Consider the following 22,413-nt stretch of genomic DNA (forward strand, 5'->3'; position numbering starts at 1 on the left):
AGTGGCTGTTATTTTACAAATTGTTTGAACTATGTCATCTGCACAGGGCCAATGGTAATAATTATTATCTAGTGATCACACAATACTTGTTGCTAAAAGTTGGACCAGATTCATCTGAGATGAAAAAATAAACAGAAAAGCCAGCAGGGACAAAATTTTTCTGTAAAAGTAATAAATTAATCCTTCCACAGTTTTCTACAATAAAGGAGACAAAGTACAGAAAACATCTCTGATGTGTTCTGTATAGTGAGCCAGTCTCAGGAAAAGCAAATTTGTAAACTTTCCAGGCATTGAACAGGAAAGAAAAGTTATAATCCCTCTACAATGCATCAGGAAGGTAGAACATGCGTGGATGTCAGACTAGTTTCAAGCTTCAAAATTCCTTCCAGACAGATTAATTATATTATGTTGCCAACAAAAATGATTAATCACTGCAGAAAACTGTTGGTGCCTCATCATCCAGGTCTTACTATGAAGGCATTTGCAAAAAGTGGTAGCACTTAACATATCTTATTAATAAAAATGTTTTAAAAGACCAAAACGAGGACATTTGGAATACAAGAGCTACTGAACTAAGAATTTCAACAGTATCTTGGGGGGACCATGATAAAAAAAAAGAAACCCAAACCACACAGAAAAACTTCACTTGCATTGGCACAACACTCAAGCACAAGGGAAGAGTTTCCAGCTTTGCTGAGCAGGGAAAACCAGATGATTCAGAAAAGAAAGCCATGAACTTGCACAGCAGTCCCTACTTTTAGCAGATGCTTCTACTAACAAACTGCAGTTAAACATGACAATGGGATTCCTGCACCCAAATCTCAGTAATTCCTTATTATCCTACCTTGGGAAATAAAAACAGATTAAGTATTTTAAAGATTCAGTGTGAAGAATAAGAAATTCACTAATTTTTCAGACTCATTTAACTCCCTAAAGAAAATGAGCCATCACAAGTGTGATTTTTTTTCCCCCCCACACTCATTGTAGGAACTACAATAAATATCTAGAATTAGTCCCAGGAAGCCAGATGTTTTATTTTACTCTGTGTTGGAAAGTAAGGATATTTAGATTTTGTACTTCAGTTACTGTTCTTTAAGTCTCTGCTAAACGTTGTCAATCAATTACCATTACACTTAAAATCAGGTAGCACAGATTTTATAGCATTTGAATACTCACCTGAAATATGAGCTGCACGTTGCAAGAACCATCTTATGGCAGGGAAATTCAGTGCCCTCAACAATCAACACTATGTCAGTTAGCAACTGCTGTTCATAAAAGAATTTCAACTGCTCCAGCAAGGATACAGCATACTCTGTATTTATCTGCCTCTCGTCCTGGGTAGACATGACTGTATTCCATTAATATTTCCAGGACCAGAGAGAAAAGTCAAGATTTCTTCACCAAAGAAAGGTCAGCTGAGTGTTTCTGAAGTAGCCAGGAAAGAAATGGCAGGAGGTCTGTAGCCTTCAGAAGTGATACTGATAAAAGGGCAGTGTTATCTTGAACTGCTGAATCAATGTTTCAGACTTTGACCTCCTATTAGGTCATCATGCTGTGACTTGATGTCCCAGTCTGTTCAGAGACTTTCAGGACTGTCTGCAGAGCTCCCGTTGAGATCTATGGCGCAGCAACTGAATGAACAAAAGTGAAGTCTGAGGTAGATTTTGTGGTAACATCTCGTGATCAGTGGCTGCACTTGACTGACTGAAAGCAGGAAAATAAAATTAATTTACACATTAGCACATTTTGGAAAACCTTTCATAGTTACCTCTTAGAAGTAATTGTCTAATAAAGATTTCTAAATTAATACTTCATTACTTGCAATAAAACCCTTCTAAGAAAAAAAATTAAACAACAAAGGTATCTAACAGAAATGAAAAGCAGAGGAGTTTGTACATTAATTCTCATATGACCTAAACTCACAAACTAAAATTCTTTATTTTGTCAACACAGCCCCTAAAGCTGGAGAGTTAAAACAAGTTTCAGTAAGACTTCATTCCTCTTCAAAGAACTACCCAGATTTCCCACTGAGTACACCTGTGAATTTCATTCAACCATTGATAAGATAGCCACTTCCTCCCCATTTCTACATTAAACAGCAAGTTTTTCTGCTTCTTTGTTTTTGTCTACTGAAAGCTTATCAATACCAGGCCACTAAAAAGATAAATGCAGTAATTTTAACATTCCATCACTTTCCAGCTAAACTCTCATCATCATTATCAGCCTGTTTATTTCACCTTTGCTATTCTAGTGGAGATGAAGCAGAACTAGCACTAAGGATTAAAAAAAACCCCAAAACAAACAAAACAAAAAACCCTAAAATTCTACATTTCCAATGCATATTAAATTTATCTGCTGCATGGCGAAGGGCTTCACCTATTAATTTTTCACATTCCCTTGTTTTTCCTTCTGAGTAATTTCCATACAGCCAGGTAAGCTTCACTGCTGCAGACAGGAGAAAAGAAAAACAAGGAAATAGGAGCAAAGGGATGCTGGAATAGCAAGGCTCAAAACACCTACAATGGCTGCCAAGGTCTATTATCTTGTTTGGACATTTCTCCTCTTAAAAATAGGGTCAGGTTTTATTTCATCTTCCACTTGAACACAAAAACCTAATTAAGAATAGGATAGTTGTGACAGTAAAATTACCATCATAATGGGCACCAGAGTACCACAGCTTTTGAATGCTTCCAGATTTATTTAATCTTGCAATGTTCTTCTGCATTCCAAAACTCAGGAACAGCCAGGACATGTTTGTCTTGTGTCTAAGATATCACTATCACTACAGTTCATGATGAACAGAGAATGCAGAAACAACTTGGGTGAAATGACATTCCTTAAATTCCACACAAAAACATAAAATTTAGTGTAAGACCAAGACTGTTGAAATACCTGCAAGCCACACCAAAGATCTACTATTTCAACCCAGCCCCGCCTGTAATACAATTCAGAAACAGCTGTCTTTCAACATTCACTCACTTGAAACAGATATACTTAATTAATGCCACTTTAATTACTACTAATTTAGTGCACCCAATCTTTTTCTTTTTCAGTGATAAATATACACAGACAGGATTCTCAAACTCTTAGTGTTCCCTGGTTGTTTACCTGCAAAACAGCCCAACTAGTCAAGCCCAATGCTGACTGTTGAGGTGAAGGCAGTTAATTGAGGAAAACAGAAAAGCCTTTGCTACCTGGGGGAAGGAGTAGATACCACTGTGTGCTACAATAACAGATACTGGCACAAGTCTTGACTGCAGACCTTCACCTTCCAGCTAACGTCTGAAGTCACTAAACCATAAATGCATGGAGGACACAGAGATACTGCTCCATCTAAAGCATTCTGCCTCAGGTCCCAGCTCCTTTCCACCAAGACAGTGTGCATCTCATCTCTGCACTACTGCCCACCCTGCTGCTACTCTGGGAAAGCTCACCATGCAACCCAATCCATTGACAGACTCTGCACTGAACTTTAAACAGCTACACACACACAGACTCCCTACGTGTGCTAGGCCCACAGCAATAAATAGCTTGTGGCTCTGCTGCTATCCCAAGTCTCTCTACAGCATTGTTTGTCCTGGCTTAGGAGTAAAGTTTCAGGAACAATACAAGCTGGTGGATTAAGCTCTGTACGGGCAGAGCATCAGTAACACAAAGCTTTAGCAAAAGAACTCATTGATACCATAACTTCCTTTTCTGATGTAACTGTAAAGAATAGAAATATTTTTTCAGAAACAGGAAAAAAAAAGAAAACCAATATGCACTGGTTCAGTCATTAGGTACCAGAACAAGTCAAGGATGCCATGGAGGAATTGATATACACCTGCTCGTAAGATTAAAGACATTTTTGGCAGAAAGCTGCTGACAGTCAATAACTGAAAAAGCAGACCTGTTCAGCAGAAGACATGTTGAAACTGTGAAATTAATTACTATAAATAACTGGAACATTTGAGTACGACCCTCAATAGCAGAAAAGATTGAGGAGATGACAGGAATCCTGTTGCAGAACATTCATGTGATGTGGATCACCTTTGAACCATACATTTACAAAGCTGGAGCCTTTGGTTTACAGAAAACCATCTGTCGTGTACTCCAGGGAAGTGCACATGGTAGGAACATGCTACATACACGATTCCTGTTTTCCACATCCACACTGGGTTTTGCTGCCAACAATAACCATTTACTAAAGAACAAAGTTTTGTATTTGTCACAGAGTCAGGACTCACATCCCATTCCCTTGTAATGGAAACAAATACATCAAGGATCTCTGAATTACTGGTCCAAAATTGCCATAATTTACATTGTCATTTGCCCAAGAGATTTGAATCTGTTCAAAACATTAGGATAAGTGGCAGTAACATCATTTAGTGCCTGGAAAATCATCCAAGATTACCTCTCACACCTCTTTGGAGAGTTCAAGACTATTTTAAAGGAGATACTCTCCTCACTTTGAGGCTGAAAAACTGAGACATTGAAATACAAAGCAGCTTGTCCAGAGCCATGGACTTCCAAAGGAGGAAAGCAAGAGCCTTAGCCAGTCCCAACCCAACATCTCTCTCATTGCTCTGTGCCTGGCTGGCACACAGTCATTGGATCTGAGATAAATGAAAAACTGTGGACTTGAGGAAATGTCTACAGATGCACTGCTGTCTGCTGGTGTCCCAATAACTATGCAGCAGTGGACATTTCTCATTTCTGGAATAAAAGATCAATGGCTAAAGTTAGCTTTATATCCTGAACTGAAATTCTGACAGAATAAAAATAATCCCTGAATACAAGTTCTAGGAATGAGACTTTCCTCTTCAGAAATGTCACTGGAGTGTCCATTTTGTCCTGGGTTGTTTCTTGGAAGGCAGCTATCCCAAACAGGACTGGCAGGTAGCTGCTGGAAGGCCACAGGGTGCTACACTGCAAATGAAACCATGTAATCACCAGGTGATATAAAGCACCTCCCTATCAAGCTGCAGAGCAACATTAAGTAACACCTTGATAAGAGGGTTTGTTTTTAAGTAATTATTCCTTTTTGCTTAAGTAATTTTAATGAGGTGGCTTGTTAACACTTGTTCATGTACTTCAAATCTGAATGAGACCATTCAGAAAATTAGTCATCAAATGTTAATGAGTTATGGGATAGGCTATTAATTGCCTTCCTTGAATCTGTTTATTTTCTGAGGTCAGGCAAAGATTGATTGATACATGCTGCACTACGAACAGGTATATTGACTATTTCCAGTTTGGTAGGGAAACATATAAGACACACAGACATAATATTCTTCAACTGGACTTATTAAAAAAATTAATTTATTTTCTACCCAAATTAGAGGCAGGGAAAAAGATATACATGCATCTTTTGTTTGGAGTTTTTTAAGAGATTCTGATTCCTTCTGAAAATCCCATTAATTAGTCTGTCAGATTAGATGCCTAACTTTCCATAAAATGGTGGGAAACATGTAAAAGATCTATGAAAGTGTTACAGGTTCCCATCTGCATCTTCAACCATCAAATACTTCTTAAATTCTAACTTTACTAACTCCAATTCACACTTTAAAAACACACTTCATTTTCCATATGTCTGGAAGAAAATTAAAAAATAAAATAAATAAAAAAATCCAACAACCCAAACCTATCTCCCTGGACATTCAACTTATTTAATCTAGTTTTAACTAATTAAAAAAAAATAAAACCCAAACAAACAAAAAACAAACTTTAAATACTACTTTAAATCAAAATCCTATTTCCATCCAAGGGCAGCTTCATACAAATCACAAGTAAAAACACATCTAAAGAAGTGAGTCATTCACTATTTTTAACATAATAAAAGGTCAGAATTTAGACCTGAACAACCCTAAGCCAAACTACACAAGCCCTGGTGTGTGCAGATAGCAATCCTCCCAGCTAGCAACACAGTGCCTAGCTCAGGCACTGCAACACTTGGTTACTATGAGGGATATTCTGAGTTACAAACCAGACAGCTTCAAACTTAACACACCAGCAAGGGGGAATGTGAGTACTCAAACTGATTAGAATCAATTATGTAAATCCACACACCTAGCCAATAGATCTCAAAGACAGGAAAGAAAGAAGAAAAAAGGAGTTGGAAGCTCTAGATTCTTGAGTAATGTATCAAATTTGCATCCTTGGCACTGAGAAAGCAATAGGTAATTGATGAAGCAGTTCCAGACTTGGAAGTTTTCCTCTCTTCTAAAGCCATCAAAGGTGTCTTTGATAGCACAGTAGTCCAGAAAACTGAGGACATCAAGGAGAGTCTAATAAGGCAACAATGTGAAATTTCACTAAAAACAAGGAACGGTTTAATCCTACAATGTTATCTTGAAAATGACTATTCACTTGGAAACTACCACTATTTTCCATACATACTGTGCTTGGGAGGTGAGTTTTCTGAAGCTGCACAGAAACTAAAGAGTGGAAGTGTCAGACTCCATGTTAACAACATGCTTGGTTACAATGCACTCCTGTTTTTCTGCTCCTAAAGGAAGTTATACACTAAAGGAAATACCTGTTCAGAAAGAAAATTAGCATTTATGACATGATAAACCAACAGCTTAAATTGGCAACTGGACATCTATGCTGAGCACAGGTAGTTTCCATCCCCAAGGGCGTTCCTGTTTTGTGGAAGACTTGACCTGTTTTGGAAAATTAACCTTTGAAGAAAAGTGGGCCATGGATGTCTCCAGTAAGATCCAGCCATGTATCCTACATAAACAATTTTTTTTTCTCTGAGCTATAGTACATTAATGAAGCTAGTCTGTTTTATGTAACAACTTAAATTCCAGTTTAAAAGTACATGTCATTTTCTTGAATATTCATTATATGACACTTAACTATAAATTCAAGCATTTCTACATTAAGAAATTAATTAGTCATTAATGTAGCTTAATTAATTGTAAGTTAGCTCCTGAAAGGTTAAGTATTATAATGGATATCATACTCATGCATATAAAATTTATTCTCAAAGCACAACAGTCAGTAAACTAAGAGAGGGAAATTTTAGGGCTTGTACCAATTCTGGTCTGTTTCATAATCACATGACCAAAACAAAAAAGCCTGCCTCAGCAAAGAAAAAAACAACAACAACCATCTGTCTAAAATGCAGTCAAAAATATTAAATAAGCAGCAACATCTTTTCTTCCTCTTTGGACTGTTCCTGAAAGATGCTAATTATACATCTTTGAGTAAAAAGGGCCCCCTCTACTCGACACACAAAAACAATTTGGAAAAAGGTGTGACACCTATACTCAAATCGTGAGAATACTTTATGTATACACTTACTATTTAATGTAATTAAATACTAAATACTAAAAATTACCTATTCCTCCCGATAGATTTCTGAGAAAGAGAGATGTACTCAGTGGGCATCAATCTCTGAAATACCTTATCTGAACAAAATTCATGTAGCTACAGCCCTAGGTGAGCTCACAACAGCACACAGCCTTTCGGGCCCATTATGATCACAAAGTAGATGTACACGACGTAGAAAAGCCAAGCTGGGACTTTGCAACAAAACCTCTAAAAATGCACATGCTAAGTACAGCACAAATCCATTTCTAAATCATAATTAAAGTTATTTCAAAAGCAGCAGGTATGTATCCCGTTTCACAGCAGAAATAATGGCAAACGCCGGGAAAATGTGACTAACGTCAAAGCGATACTATGTGTTTATTTAGTCCGGAAAAGCTTACTAAGTATTATGTGACTCTTTACTAAGAAAGACGTGACCTTTTAAAGCTACAGCCGAGCACGGCAGCCACCCCGGTCACTGCAGGTACCCATGGCGTACACAAGCCCGACTAGATGGATCAGTAGGGAACGCAGTGGCAGCTACAAGGACCGGCACTGCCACTCCACCGCTGTTCTCCCCCGAGACTTCCCAGTGCGCGTCCCTGCGAGCGCTGCCAACACAGGCACCCGGGTCTGAGCCATCCCCACCTGCCCAGCGCAAGGGGAGCCCCGCACAGCCCGACCCCATCACAGCCCCTCCTGCCTGCGGGACGCGCCGATGCCGGACTAGGGGCAATGAAACACATCCCTCCCCTCTCCCCGATGCTCAGGTGCGCCGTCCCGTCCCTCCACAGCCCTCATCCCGTTCCTGCTTCCCCCAGAAGGAAGCGGGCATCTTCCCGCTCCTCCAGCACCGCCGCACTCCCGGCTTAGGAACGATCCCCACGGCCTCTCCTCCTCTCGGGGCTCCCGGGAGCCGGCCCTGCCCGAGGGCGCGGACACGGCCGCCGCTGCCACCTCCGGCGGTGCCCGGCGGGCCCGGGGCCGCGGCCGCCGGGCGGGAGCGGCCGCGGTGGGAGGGGGCGGGCGGGAGCCGCGCCCGCTCAGGCTGGGGGAGCGGCTGCTGCAGAGCCCCCGCGTGCGCCCCCGGGACCGAGGCCTCCTCGGGGCGGCCGCTCCCCCCGCGGGGACGGGAAAGGGCCCGGCGGCCGCGGCGCGGCGGGACGCGAGCGCGGGAGCGCCGCCGCCAGCGCCATCCTTGCTCCCCCCACCCCTCCGCTCCGGACAAACCTCCGACGGCCGCTTCCTCTCGTGCCTGGCCGTCCCGACCGCGGGCGGCCGCGAGAAGCGGTGGGGGAGGAGGAGGATGCGGCGGCGGATCCGGTCTCTCTCCCAGGCTGCGGAGGCGGCGGCGGCCCCTGGGCGCGCAGGCGCTGCTGTTGCCGCCGCCCCCCCCACCTCTTCCTCCCCCTCCTCCTCCTCACCCGCCCGCCGTTACGGAGCGCCGCGCCCGCCCCGTCTGCGCATGCGGGGCGCGAGGCGCGGCGGCGCGGGGGGGCGGCCGGGCCCGCCCCCGGTTTCCTGTCCCTGCTCCCGGCCGCGAGCGCCCCCTGGCCTCGCGGCGCCGCAGCGGCGCCTCCCGCGGGTGCAGCGGGGCCCCCGCGCCCTCTGCCGGGGGGAGCGGCCCCTGAGCCACCGAATCCTGCGGCTCGGGATAGGCCTCCGGGATGGCCGGCTGCGACCGGACACCGCACTGCCAACCCGAGCCTGGCACTGAGCGACACATCCAGTCTTCCCTCACGCACCTCCCGGGACGGGACGGTGACTCCACCACCTCCCCGGGCGGCCCATTCCAAAGTCCAATCACTCCTTCTGGAAAGAAATTCCCCCTGATGTCCAACCTAAACCTCCCCTGGCAAAACTTGGTGCTGTTTCCTCTCATCCTGTCGCTGGTACCTGTAGAGAGCCATAAAGTCCGCCCTGAGCCTCCTTTTCTCCTTCTCTAACAACACCAACTCCTCACGGGACTTGCGCTCCAGACTTGCTGCAACCTGGAGGCCTGTGGGCTCCAGGGCTAACACCCGGCTGGGTCCTCTCCCCCTGGGACCTTCCTTTGGTCCTTCAGCCATCCTGGAATCCTGAAATGTCCCTTGGCCAAGTGTAGGTTTGCTGCCCTAAAAGCAAAGTTCACCTGTGGGAGAGTTTGTGGGGACTGGAGCTTTGTCTGGGATGGAAGGAATTGACAGGGGCACAGGAGGCTGAAGGGAGGTACGAGAGAAAGGAAAATCCTGAGAACACATACCTTTTTAAAAGCCATCCAGTGTTACTTATTTTCTTTACTTCTTTTTGGGTCCATCCACCAATAGAAAGGCTGGGAAGTGCACTTCAAAGAGCTGAAAGTACGATGGATGCAGAACAGATGTGGGGATTTAAAACATACCAGACAAGTCAGAGAGTCATAGACTGTTAAGGGTTAGAAGAGACCTTAAAGACCATTGAGTTCCACTCCACTGCCACAGTTGTGGACACCTCCTGCTAGGTCAGGTTGCTCAAAGCCCCATCTGACCTGGCCTTGAGCACTTCCAGGTATAGGGCATTCAACAATGTCCTTGGGCAGCCTGCTCCAGTGCCTCACCACCCTCACAATGGAGAATTTCTTACTAACATCTAGCCTAAATTCCCCATCTCACTTTGTACCCATTGCTCGTTGTCCTGTCACTACCAGTCATACAAAGTGCAAGAGCTGCTGTCAGTGGAAAGGATAAGCTTTGGCTAGGAAGGTCTGCAAGGAATGGATCAGTAACCTTTCTCAAACATTTTATAGTTTGTGTTTTGGTACAAAGGAGTTGGTTAATCTGAATGTTATAGAAACAAAAAACACATCAATTTTGAGAACTTCCCAACACAGGAATACAAACAATCTCTAAGCAACCATACCCCTTTGTTTTCCCCCTTGTTTACCACTCACCAGCCTGCATAGCACATGCACTGTGCTTTCCTCTCCTTCCACCTGCCCCTGTGCCAGTAGTCTCTCATTTGGAGACGTGCAATTCCCGAGCAGCAACTCAGAGTCTCGCCTCCTGTAAAAAGGCAGGGTAGAGTCAAACTGCACCTTCACATTTCATAAATTCCCATGACACATGGTGGAGTACACTGTAGGGGAAGAAGTGCTGCTTCTGTTCATATGGAAATAACGTTACATTTGTCAGCCCCCTCAGCCATGTTAGGATAGAAAAGCATTGCTCCCTTTACTCAGTACTGAACAACAGGTAAACCCTGAAAGTAAATGTAAACTTGGCCTTGTGTCTTCTGAGTTTTTTTTTGTCTGGAAGAAGTGTTTTTAACTGCAGTTTGAATCAAAAGACTGGTAATGTTTCCTTTTTCTTTTTTTTACTAAAAAAAAAAACGTAGTTTCCAACATTATAAAAGGGAAATACCAGATTTACTTAGAGATGCAGCCTAAACATCTGCAAGATGAAACTGCTAGCTTTCTGTACAACAGCTGAAGGCTTTTACAACTATTCCTATCCCTGTGTTTTGATTTTCCTCCCACACAATGATGGAAAAACGTTCCCTGCATCACTGTTAAATGAGCCTCAGGTGGGAGGAGGAGTGGACAAGCAGCAGCTGCCTGCCATAAAGAGGACCTGGTTAGTTTTCTTCTGGGATGGCAGCGGCAGCAGCAGCGGCAGCGGCAGCAGCAGCAGCAGCAGCATTATTGGACTTTAGGTTTTTGGGGCTCTGGGGGGGGGGGGGGAGGAATAGATTAGTTCTTGTAGGGGGCTTTGTTTGGTGGTTTGTTTTGTTTTTGTGGGGGTTTTTTTTCCTTCTCTGCACCACCCTCCTTCTCAAAGGTCAAAGTAATTCTTTGGTTCTTTGAGGGAGTCTGTAGGCTTTTTGGTGCTTTCAAGAACTGCACAGGCCACCCTAGATGGAAGCTGAAGAGGGCTCCAGCATTCCTAAGGCATTCTGAAGCTCTAGGCTGAACAGTGTGTTGATTGCTAACAGGTCTCAAAATAATTTTGTTTCTTTTGTAGCTTTGAAGTGCTTGAATCCTCTAAAGAGTTAAGAGTCCTCTGATTTCTTATAGTCTTGCTTATAAGCTCTGTGTGATAGTGTTGTATTGCTTGCAAGTATTAGTTAACTGAGGAGACATCCAAGTGTGGGAGGAAGTTCTGTCTTGTGAATTTTATATGGCTCTGAATGCAAATTTACACATAAGGATTTTGGTGGGGTTGTTTTTGCTACCTATCATTTGGTTTAAGCGTAGGAAGCAGGGTGTCACTGAAATACTTGGTTTACTATGTTAGTTAGCTGTTGTTCTTAAGTATAGTATAAAGTACAAATCCTGAATTAATGGCGTTCTTATTGTAATGTGTAACAACACATGCATTAGCATTAAGTAATTAAGAAGAGTTTTCTCCGTGAAGCATTAAATGTCTGATTGTGTGAAGCTTTTTTTTTTTTTCTTTGTGTGTGTGTGGCCTCTTGCTCAAGGCTAATTCACTGAAGGCTTTTTTATTTAATTAGCTGGAATACTACTTATAGAGATGTATGCATCTAAGACTACTGAAACTCTGTAGCTTTAGAGCATGTTACAAGGTTGCCTTGAAGGACTAATATCAAGAGCTGTGTACAAAAGCTTGCTTAGCAAAGCCCAACTGAAATATTTGACCTTGATAGCATGTCAGTTTGTTACCTTCTGTTTGGAAGATAGCAGCTTTCTTTTAGAAGGATATGTTTTCTCTGGCCAGGGAGAGGAATGTCTGCTAAATTCTGACAGAGCACAGAAATAATTAAGTCATGGAGTTCTTAAAGTAGTTGATAATGATTACTTCTCTCTTTCAGCGTTTGAAGGAAAATGAGTAGTCCCCCAACTTCAGAAAGTGGATCATATTCCACAAACCACTCGGGACCCTTTATTTATGCACAGCCATCAGCTCAACAGCCTTATCCAAATCCATGGTACCTCAGTTATGCATACAGTCCATACTGCGTACCTGCTCCAGGTAAGACAAACAGCAGCTCTCTGTGGCATCTTTGCTTACTTAGCTACATTCTTCTTTCCCCCACTCTTGCAGTATCTGTGTTAATGAGCCTCTTGGGAGTTTAACTAATACTTAATAAATCAGATTTTTGACAGCTCTAGCACTACATTAATTCTGCCTTCAATATGTAGCTTGTGGGTGCTTCTGGAGAAGGGAAGCTAAGCAAAATATTGAGTAATGGTCATCCTGCAGACACAGAGCTCCAGAATATACTTAGCAATTAATATGAGTGGGTATATATGAATTCCACATGTGCATGCATGATCGGTATGGATAAATGTAAACTTAAGAAAATAAGAAAGATATTATTAAATAGACTTTGTAAATGCTATACTTATGTGAACTTCTACCTGGAGCTGTCTTTTTCAAAATCCATGCTCTATAATAGTCTGTGAAATAGCCAAAAAAAGCACAGAAAACAACTTGATGAATGTTCCAAGGGATGAAAACAAGCCCTGGTTAAAGTGTAGATGTTGAGATAAACTATTCCCTAATGAAGAACTCTGTTTTTGCACCAGATTTGCTACTAAGCATTGAAAGGTGGCGTGTTTTATTTACAATGTGTCTGATCTTGTAGCTGGCCCTGTCTATGCAAGTAAATATGATTCAGGATGACTAATTTCAGAAAGATATTTGTCTTTTCTTTTTGTCACCAATGTCTAGGCTTTCGAAGTGGAAATCCATATTTTCCATTTTATCCTGTTGCTCTCCATGAGTACCCTCGATTTTTTGTCCCACAGCATCCAGTGCATGCAAGAATTAACAGAAGGCCTTATTTTAATGCTGCCCCACCTTCCCCTATGTTTTATCATGCAACAAGATTCAGACATTATAATAGCCCTGGGAAGAAAATGGAGACAAAAGAAACACAGACTGATCCTAGACAGCCTGAAAGCAAGCAAAAAAGGCATCAAGATATCCGTACAGAAACGAAAGGTTGTGATGCAGGAAATACAGCCTGTGTTTCTCCTGGTATAGGTACAGAGACTGAAAGTACTTCAGAGAAACAAAATTCGTTTGGCTCTTCTATTGTGGTAGACAGAGAGTTTCATAATAAGAACCCTGCCAGCTCTACACAGTATAGAAATCTTCCTACTGGAAGCTATGCCTTTGAGAAGGAAGAAGTGAGGATAGAATATGGAAATGGCTCTCCAGCTATTCAGCTGTGGAAATCCTTCAAAGAAACAATCCCATTGTATGACGTGGCAAGTGGTAAACCAGTTCCAGAGAACATCGTGCCACATGACTTGTTTTCTGTTAGCTCATGTGAAGGCATGATATATGGCCCTCATGAAGGGGAGAATATGCTGCCAGGAGCTTCCTTAGATGAGAGAAAAGCTATTGTCACCTCTAAACAGGGTGCTGAAGCTGTGCAAGAGAAAGATGTGCAAAATAATGAAGTGAAGCTGGATGTGGAAATGATGGCAAAAACTCCCCCAGGTGAAACCGTGGCAGTGCAAATCACAGAGTTGGCAAGATCTGTTGGTGTAGACCAACCAGTGGTAATAGCTAAGAAATCTAGCACTAAAAGGTCTGCAGGATCAAAAACTTCTCAAGAAGAGCCTGGCTTTATTCAACAGGCAGGACTGCTTCCATCTAATATGGAGGTAATGAGTGACTTTCAGCAGAAAAAGCTGAATTTAAGCCACAGTGCAACCAATGAAAGTCAGACAGAAAAAAACATTTGGTGTGACAAATCAATTGAGAAGTTTGCTCCCTCTAGCAGCTGGCTGGCTTGTTTGGACAGTATGGACACAACCTACAACGCTTGTTTGCCACAAAGGAAGCGCCGAAGTGTAATCAGTCTGTCTTCTGATGACATATCCTCTGGAGAGGAAGGCTCATCAACTGATAATGCCCCAGTGTCTTATTTTGTGCCTGACTATGTGCTTCAGAAAAGCACGTACACTCTTCAGAAAAGTACAGAGGGCTCAGAGCAAATTAAAAGTGGTGGATCCCCTAACGTAGATGAAGTGGTAGGAAAGGAGCGGGTGAACAGCCTGAATGACCAAGATGTCAACTCTTCAAACACAAAGATCAAAGAGACTTCCAGTAAAGGTAGAAAGCTGGGATCCCTTCCTAGGTCCTCTAGTTGGAAAGAAGTCGATTCTCCCAACAAAAAAGCAACTAAGAGTTTGTCAGAAGCTGAGGACTCTGAAGAATATTCTGTGAAGGGAGAAGAGGAAGATGAAGATGGAGAGGATGAGTATGAGGAGGACGAGGATGATGACATGGATGAAATTGAGTATTTCTTTCAAGAAGCCCCTCCATATGGCATCTTGAGGCCAAGTAAAGGAAATTTCTACCAAGTTGGCCAGAGAGTGCTTTGGAAACCACCTACAAATGCTGTCCCAGCACAACTAATTAGCTGGCCTGCTCAAGAGAAAATAAAAACTAGGAGTGGGCTTGTTGGAAACATTGGTGTGGTTTACAAGCCAAAGAAGAGAGAACAAGATGAAGTTGTATACAGTGACTATGGGTATTATGGAAGAAAGAGGCCTATGACAAGAAGAGAAGGACTTGAACACCAGCGACTGCTACGGAAATTCTTGAGAGGTGAGCTAATTGCTAAGGACCAAGTGCTGATTAGTAGCATACACAAAGAACACCTAATTGCAGTTTCATATTGTAGCTTAAACTAGTGGGAAGATTAGAGCATGTAGCAGCTTCAAATTTGGCCAAGAGCCAGAAGTCCTGCAGAATACTTTTTCTGAAGCAGAGGGAAGTGTGCTGCAACTTTTTAACTATTGTATAAGTACTCTGTATTTTTACAGCTAGCAGAGAATAATGCAGAAACTCTCCTTTGTGTTAGATTTGATATATTTAACTTCTGACATTAGTGGCAGTTTATTAGTTTGTAAAGCTTAAGATAATTTGGATTATGTGTTTACTGTTGCTTAATATCTGAGAAGCTCTTAAGTTAAGTTTAAGTTAAGTTTATACAGTCTGACTCTCCTACCACAGACTCATGCTGGGTGCATTAAACAGAATTAGTACCACCAGGTGGACATATCCTGTGTAGCTTTCCTGCAGTTGAGGAGTCAAACAATTTTTTTTTTTAAATTGTAGCTGCTGCTTTCTTAGCAAAACCAGTTTTGTACTTTCAGAAAATTGGTGTGAAACATTATTAAATTTGACCTGGGAAAGGACATCTTATTTATTCCAAGGTAGATCCTCTTAGAAATTGGATTAATGTAAACTGAGAATAAGAAGAATTATCAGTTTGCAACAGGTGATATGGTCACTTCAGCAGGTGGCTGCTGTTTAATAGTGTCTTGCATTGTAAAAAAAAACCAAAACAGGGTGATTTACTGCTAATAGCAGGCTTAGTGTTCTTAAACTTTATTTTTTTTATTCAAAATCTGTACACTTAATATGTCTTGTAATTTTTGTTAAGTGTAATCTCAAGAAAACTGTTTCTAGTTCAACAGATTCCTACAATCAGATCCAGTAGCTGGCTTTGCATTCTGGCTTGTGGATCAAACAGTACATCAGCACTACCAAGACTAAATACTGATCTTTTTTTTTTTTTTTTTTTAATTTTAATTAGGAAGGCTGTTAAGAGAGAACATGGGGATACCACCTGAAGAGTACTGGATTAGAAGTGGTGCTAAACCCAGATTTACCAGCCAAATACGTGGTAGTTTCTCACCTCCAGAAAGGGGCAAAGAACAAGGTACAGCTTTCTCTGTGTTTTTGTTCCTAAGGAACATCCAGAAGGATCTGATACAAAATAGCAAGCACATGAAAGTTGCATAAGATTTGAAAACAATAAAACTAATCCTTGTTGCTTTGCTATTTATAAAATGCCTGTCAGTCATGGTATATCTTGGATATATTTATAGCCTTCTCAAACTGAAACAGGGTAATAAGGGTGCATCAGAGACACTTATGGGGATTTTTAAAGGTAATTTTATAGAAAATCATTAAATGCTTTGATGTGGCCAAAGCAAAGCCTTTATTTGTGTAAAGTTGTTACTGCCATAAACTGTAATATTATTTCTTTATACAGATAATGCTACTCTTGATAGCATGTGCAGTGGTAGCTCCTAATTTTGATCAGTAAAACATAGAGTTCTATGTGGTAGCTTCATATGCCAATGCTCAGAAAAACTAGCATGGACCAACAGGTGCCCTGACACTGCTAAAGAATGATGGAGTGCAAATCATTTTGATCTAGTTAAGGAAAAGATGAAGAAAACAGTTATTTTAACAAAGGAATAGCTTAGATAGTTTCTTAGCTCATGAAGCAGAATGTTTTGTTTTTTCTTCTTTATAGTTAGTCTTACTTGGAGTTCAGATCTGGTTTTGATGCTTTTCAAAGGTGTTTGAGTGTAGGTGCTGTTGGAACAGCTATGGAATTTGCTGTAGTGTGGGTATTGCCACTCTCCTGGGTCATGTGTTTCATGCATCTCAGGATCAGCCTATCAAGTAATGGGGTGTGAGGCTATCTTCAGAACAAATGATTTGCTTCTCTTCAGTTCACTGATAATATACATCAGCTTTCCTGTATCAACAACCAAGTAGACAGTGTGTTTTCCTTAGTTCTTGCTTTGCATTGCTTTCCTGCTTGAGCACATTGGAGTTTGGGATTATTTGCCTGTTGCATTGGAGGCTTTCTAGATGCAGAGTTTAGTGTTGCATGGTTTTGTTTTTTAATTCTAGCATGCTCTATAAGAGTTGAAAACATTTTACTTTAGCAGCATTGTTCCTGGCTCCACTACAACAATGTATAAAAATATTGGTAATAGTTCTAAAATAACTGTAAATTACCTTTAACTTTCAGCATGTCTCTTTTGCATCTTTGAATTCATAGATGGTGGAGCAAACTGAGGATGTTTGGTCTGTTTCTTGCTTACTCTTCCTTTTTCTAGCCCAGATAGTTGGAAGAAGTCATCACATTCAGTGTTAGGAAGCAGGAACTGGTGTTTTCTGAATGCTGTTTGTGCCAGTGGATGCCTCATTAGTGCTATTAAAATTACATTCTCTTTAAAAATGTTGCCTATATTATTATTTGCTTTTTCAAATTAAGTGCCCTACGAGTAAGGAGGTTTGCCTAAACAAGATATATGGCTTTAGCAGTAATATCATGCACTAAATTTGACTGCTTGAGCAGTGTACTTGTAGTGCCTAACTCACAGGTCTGAAGCTTTTTAAAGACAGTGGGTGAATCGGGTCACTTGGACAGCACCAACTAGTCTTGAACACCTGAAAAGTGAACCAAGGCACAGTTATCCAATGTATTAGGTTCCTTTTTGACCACATTAACACCTATCCAAATTATAACTCAAAATACAATGCATCCAGAATTATGGTTAAACAGTGATTAAATGCTGTAGATGTGTAAGACTTGCTTGGCATGTGTAGTGTCAATTTTATCTGCTACTTAAAATGGGTACAAAAAAGGGAGGGAGGAACACCACAGACCAGCTGGTGAAAATCATGGTTAAATTTGCCTTGAGACTATGCATTGGATAAATAACACCACTTGTATCTTGTTATTTAGTGTGCCCACCTTTGGTTAAAGCAAAGAAGAAAAGACTGGGCAAGCCACCTTCAAAAGGCAGAGACACAAGACATGAGGTGGAAGAAGCAGAAATGTGGGAGCTGCCTAAACACAGCGTACACAAAGGTTGGTATACAGTGACAAGCTACAAAAATTACTGTTACAAGTATTTTTTTCTATCTTGGGGACTAATCTTTCTTGGTTTGAACTGCAGGGATGTTGGATAGCTTGTGAAATGCAGAAAAGGTGGGAGGGAAGCTAAACTTTGAGCACTTAACACCTTGCTATGAATGCAGTGTAGCTTTGACCAGGCTAGGTTCCTTCTTTGTTTAATGTAAGGATGGGGCAGGAAACCCACAGCAAAACCTGCTGTTTTAGTCTAGTTGCTCTTCAGACTGCTGTACTGTCTCTTGGAAGTGCTGGGTCCTGTGTCACTTTGCAGTACATGCCTTTATTTAAGTTACTGATCTGCCTCAGCCCAAATGATTTGCAATTTGCTACAATACAAATGCATATAGATAATTCTTAAGATCTCCAGCTTTATGGATTAGGAACTTCTGGCTATTTTGGAGGAGGACAGGGAAAAACAGTGGAGGGAAAAATCAAAATGAACTTGAGTCAGCAACAAATATGCTTTTGTGCATTTGTGTGAGTCTGAAAAGGTTATAAATTGAAAAGGGTCAGTAGTTACAAGAAGCTATCTGTAAGATCAGTTTTCTTTCTGGAAAAGAGTAAGTTAGTGCAGAAGAATGAACCCAAGTATTCCATCAGGAAATACATGAGTAAAAGATAGTCTCTCTCTCATATAATAGACAAAGGCTTAGACTTTCATCTTGGAAATGTAAGGAAGGCTGGAAACCAACTTAGGCTGAAGTATCTTACTAGTGAAAATCTGCATCAGCCCTGAAGACAGATTGTTTGAACATTGGTCTTAAACCTTTAATTGCTGACCAGATTTTATTAAAAGCATCCAGGAAGCTTGCATAATCCCAAAACACTCCTTGTATTTTCCCCAGAAATAGCTGATGTTTCTTGGATACATTCAACAATGCAGTTATATGAGCACACTGAGAATGTGATGTGAGCTTCACATGGAACTCTTATCTGTTATGCTGGGATATTCTGAAGTCCAAAACCACTCATGCACATTTTATACTAGCTGGGAAGTTGAGTACATAATTCTAATATCAACCATCAGTGCCTGCAATAGGAAAAGACAATCACTAATATCTAATCTTTTTTTAGAAGCAAATGGACATAATTTTGAGGTGGAATATATACATACCTTAACTTGTTTCTTTTTTTTTTTTTTTTTTTTTTTACCTTTAGGGCATGGAACAAAGAAGTCCCTCTCTAAGAAAAGATAATTGCAAATATTGGGGCAGAAGTATGTGGAGGGGAGGGTAATATCAAAGTTTTTTTCTGTATAAATCCAAGATTTGATTATCATTCTCTTGCATATTTTGTAAGTTGCTGTTCACTCTAAAAGGGCAAGAAGTGACACTGTGAAGACTGAGTACACAATTAAAATGGAATGAAGTATTTAACACCAAAGACACCTTTTTATAACTGGCACATCCACTATTTAAATAATAAATTTCATGGAATTGCACTTTGAGCCTTCTTGTGTTCCATCTTTGCACAGTAGCAAAAAAAACTTGAGATGGCCATGTATGTGCACAACTGCTATTACAGCATGACAGTTATTGCTGCCCTGTCCTTAAACTCTACAGGTCTGTGAAGCCTGTCCCTGTTATCTCACAGTCATATGACCTAGACATAAGTACAAGATCCTTTTCTATCAGCTGGATTTGTTTTTGTCAAAATGTAGAGGAATATAGTTACAGCTGTATGAAGTCAAGTGCTGTTTCAAACTTTCAAGGCAGTTCCTCAAATCTTACTCTCATGATTGAGGACTAAAACTAAAGCATCGAGTTGATGTGATGCTTCCCTCTCCTCCCCTTTTTCTCTTGAGATTTTTGAGTCCTTTATGGAGACCCTGAGCTGGAGATATGGATCTGAAAGGTAAAACAGAAGATTTTAGTGGTGTGCCCTGTTTTCTGACTTCCTACTGATGACTTCTATGACTTACAGGTGATATTGTCCCTGGGAGTCTCTTTACAGAACTAAGATGATAAAATTAGGTCTGTGCTGAGCTGTCTTAGGAATAATGGTAACAGACTGATCTAGATGAGGTGGATAGCTCAAAAATATGCATTTCTTTTTTTCCATGTCTAGGAAGGCTATTATTACTGTGTGAGAAGAATAAATATGCTATTGCCAATCTTGAATGATTTGCAAATAAAATTATAGCATCAGTGAAGAAAATGGGAAAACAACAAAAAAAACCCTCCCATCTGGTTTGCCTTAAAATAGGGTGGGGTGAATGGACAGACAGAACTTGTCTTTTGCCTCCTCTCCCATCTTCTTAATCTGTCTGGGCCCTAGAGTAAGCTACATGGATAAAAGCAGCATTTCCTGTGACTGTTTAGGTTTTGTGCCTATCTATTACTAGTTTGCCCTCTACCTGAAGTTATGCTGTTTTCCCTCTTAGTGAGGAGTAGTGATATTTCCCTACTCAATTGATCCTATCTCTTCATTATTTTTAATACCACCTGGTTAATTGTTAAAGCTCTGCTATAACTACAGCCTTTACCACAAGCTGTTAGAGGAAAGAAGTCATTGTGATGACAAGTTTTCAATTCCTTTTTACTTCAAGCAATGAAAGAAAAGAAATGCATTAAAAATTCTTATTTGTCTTCTGTGCTGCATGAAATCTCTGCACCAGAACAACAAAGAATAAAATGAGGAATTCAAACATGGAGCTTTTTAACACCCATTTCTGCTGATGGCCTTAGCTGTATCTTTTGCTGCTTATCTTATAGAGGAGTATTCATGACCTCACAATCAGATGGCATTCTTACTTTTGGGAATGGCTAACACCTGATAGGTACTCCAAATGATCATGTTGGTCATCTTTTTACAGGTCTTGCTCTATTCAGTGTGATTTCCACTCAGATGCAAGAAGTAATTTAGGACCTGGTGATGCTCCTGGGAGGACTTGAGGGAGTAGCAGTAGGAGAGTACACAGCTCTTTGTCTGAAAACAAATGCTATTTTAAACTAGTTATAGCTTGTACTACACTTGTGCTATGCCCAATACTTAAAGCAGTGTGCATGAATGTGTTCAAGAAAGAATTATTTGATAAGGTTATGTGCAGTGTAGTTTACTCTAACAGTACTAGTCCTCTGACCTTAAAACTAAATCTTCTACTTGGCTTTTTTTTCCATTCAGCAGTATGGACAATTTGTGGATTGCATCTTAACTGGCTCACATCTGAAACTAACGTTCCAGTGAGTCAAAAGGCCGTGCTTCACAAAGGCACAGTGAAGTACAAACTGCATTGAAAAGGCTGGGAGCTCAAGCCTAGGCTCTTGTTTATTCAGCCAGGTAACCAAGGCCCAGTGCTATTTAGTTTTGCAGAGGCACATACGTGTCAGCCTTTGTTCCCACTGCAGCCGGACTGACTGCCCAGTGACTCACTGCAGCGCTGGCAGCGCTGAGGCTTTGGAACTGTCGCAGTACTGCATTGCCTTGGAAGTTTCACTGGCTTGCTGCAGCATCTCCTGAAAGGCAGCTGAAGAATCTATTTGCTGCTTGGCACACCAGCAACAAACCTTAGAGGCCTCTGGGATTGCCATACCAAGAGCATTGTTTGGACAGACTTACTGTCTGTGGCTCAGGATTTCTAAATCATTATTTGTAGCTAACTGAATCCTCTGTTGCAAAGTGGGTGTGGTGTAATTACTGACGTGGAGCTCTGGGTTCTGTTGGCTTGCCAGGTACTAATTCTGAATTTTAATTTTCAGTTTGGTAGCACCTGGATGGCATAAAAATTTTTTTTGCCTTTTACAATGTCTGGTGTTCTGCCTTATACTGGAAAATATTAACCACAGGTCCTTCTATTAAAATCAAACAAAGGCAGAACAGAGCTAATGGCAAAAAAAAAAAAAAACCAAAAAAAACCCCAACAAACCCAAACCCCAAAAGCCTATAACACTCATGGCATGCTAACTGAAGGTGTACCAAGGAAAAACAAATTCATTCCTTTTTTAGAGTACTAGCTTCCCCTGACTTGCTGCCACTGGCTGTCTCACTCAAAAAGACAATAAACCCCATCTAATTGAGTGGCCAAAGAATTAAGGAAAGCATCAGTATTTCACCTGAAATATCTTTCTTACAAAAATGATGCAGAGTTTGAAGATCAAATACCTGGGAAGCTGTATTGCCTTTGAGGGTTGTTTTAGCTGCATTTAACACTTCTTTAGTTTCATGGGACTATATAATTATGCTATTACTATCACTGGGGCTTCAACAGAACATTCAAATGGAAATAAATGTCTATAAAGAAGGCAAGAAAAGATGTTTTTTGAAAAAAAGCCTTAAATGGTTATGATTTAAAAAGTAAGGCTAGTCAGTTTTTCAAGACTATAACTTTCCATCCTGCGTTCTGGGTTTACTTCAACATAGAACTGCTTTTCATTAATCTAAAGGGGTGTTGGTATTTATCTCTAGTCTACATATTTTTAAAAGACTTATCTTAAATGACAGCTTTGGCAC

At 41.0% G+C, this 22,413-nt stretch overlaps 2 protein-coding genes across 2 annotated transcripts in view; one reads left to right on the forward strand and one right to left on the reverse strand.

Moving 5' to 3' along the window:
• The window catches only part of KBTBD2 (kelch repeat and BTB domain containing 2), a 19,930-nt gene extending 11,170 nt beyond the window's left edge, over positions 1 to 8,760 (reverse strand). Inside the window, exons 1-2 of the mRNA XM_074540245.1 lie at positions 8,530 to 8,760; positions 1,177 to 1,704 (exon numbers count right to left, since the gene is read on the reverse strand). Coding sequence (XP_074396346.1) covers positions 1,177 to 1,346 — 170 coding nt within the window. The 5' untranslated portion in view covers positions 1,347 to 1,704; positions 8,530 to 8,760. The remainder of the gene's footprint in view (positions 1 to 1,176; positions 1,705 to 8,529) is intronic.
• LOC102071528 (uncharacterized) lies at positions 7,919 to 20,443 on the forward strand. The gene is made up of 6 exons (XM_074540240.1): positions 7,919 to 8,069; positions 12,088 to 12,248; positions 12,951 to 14,843; positions 15,838 to 15,963; positions 17,794 to 17,919; positions 19,123 to 20,443. Exons 2-6 carry the CDS (start codon positions 12,101 to 12,103, stop codon positions 19,158 to 19,160), a joined length of 2,331 nt encoding a protein of 776 aa, XP_074396341.1. The 5' UTR covers positions 7,919 to 8,069; positions 12,088 to 12,100; the 3' UTR covers positions 19,161 to 20,443.
• The last annotated feature ends 1,970 nt before the right edge of the window (positions 20,444 to 22,413 follow it).

This window comes from Zonotrichia albicollis, chromosome 1 (assembly GCF_047830755.1).
Source record: "Zonotrichia albicollis isolate bZonAlb1 chromosome 1, bZonAlb1.hap1, whole genome shotgun sequence".
Classification (NCBI taxonomy): Eukaryota; Metazoa; Chordata; class Aves; order Passeriformes; family Passerellidae; genus Zonotrichia; species Zonotrichia albicollis.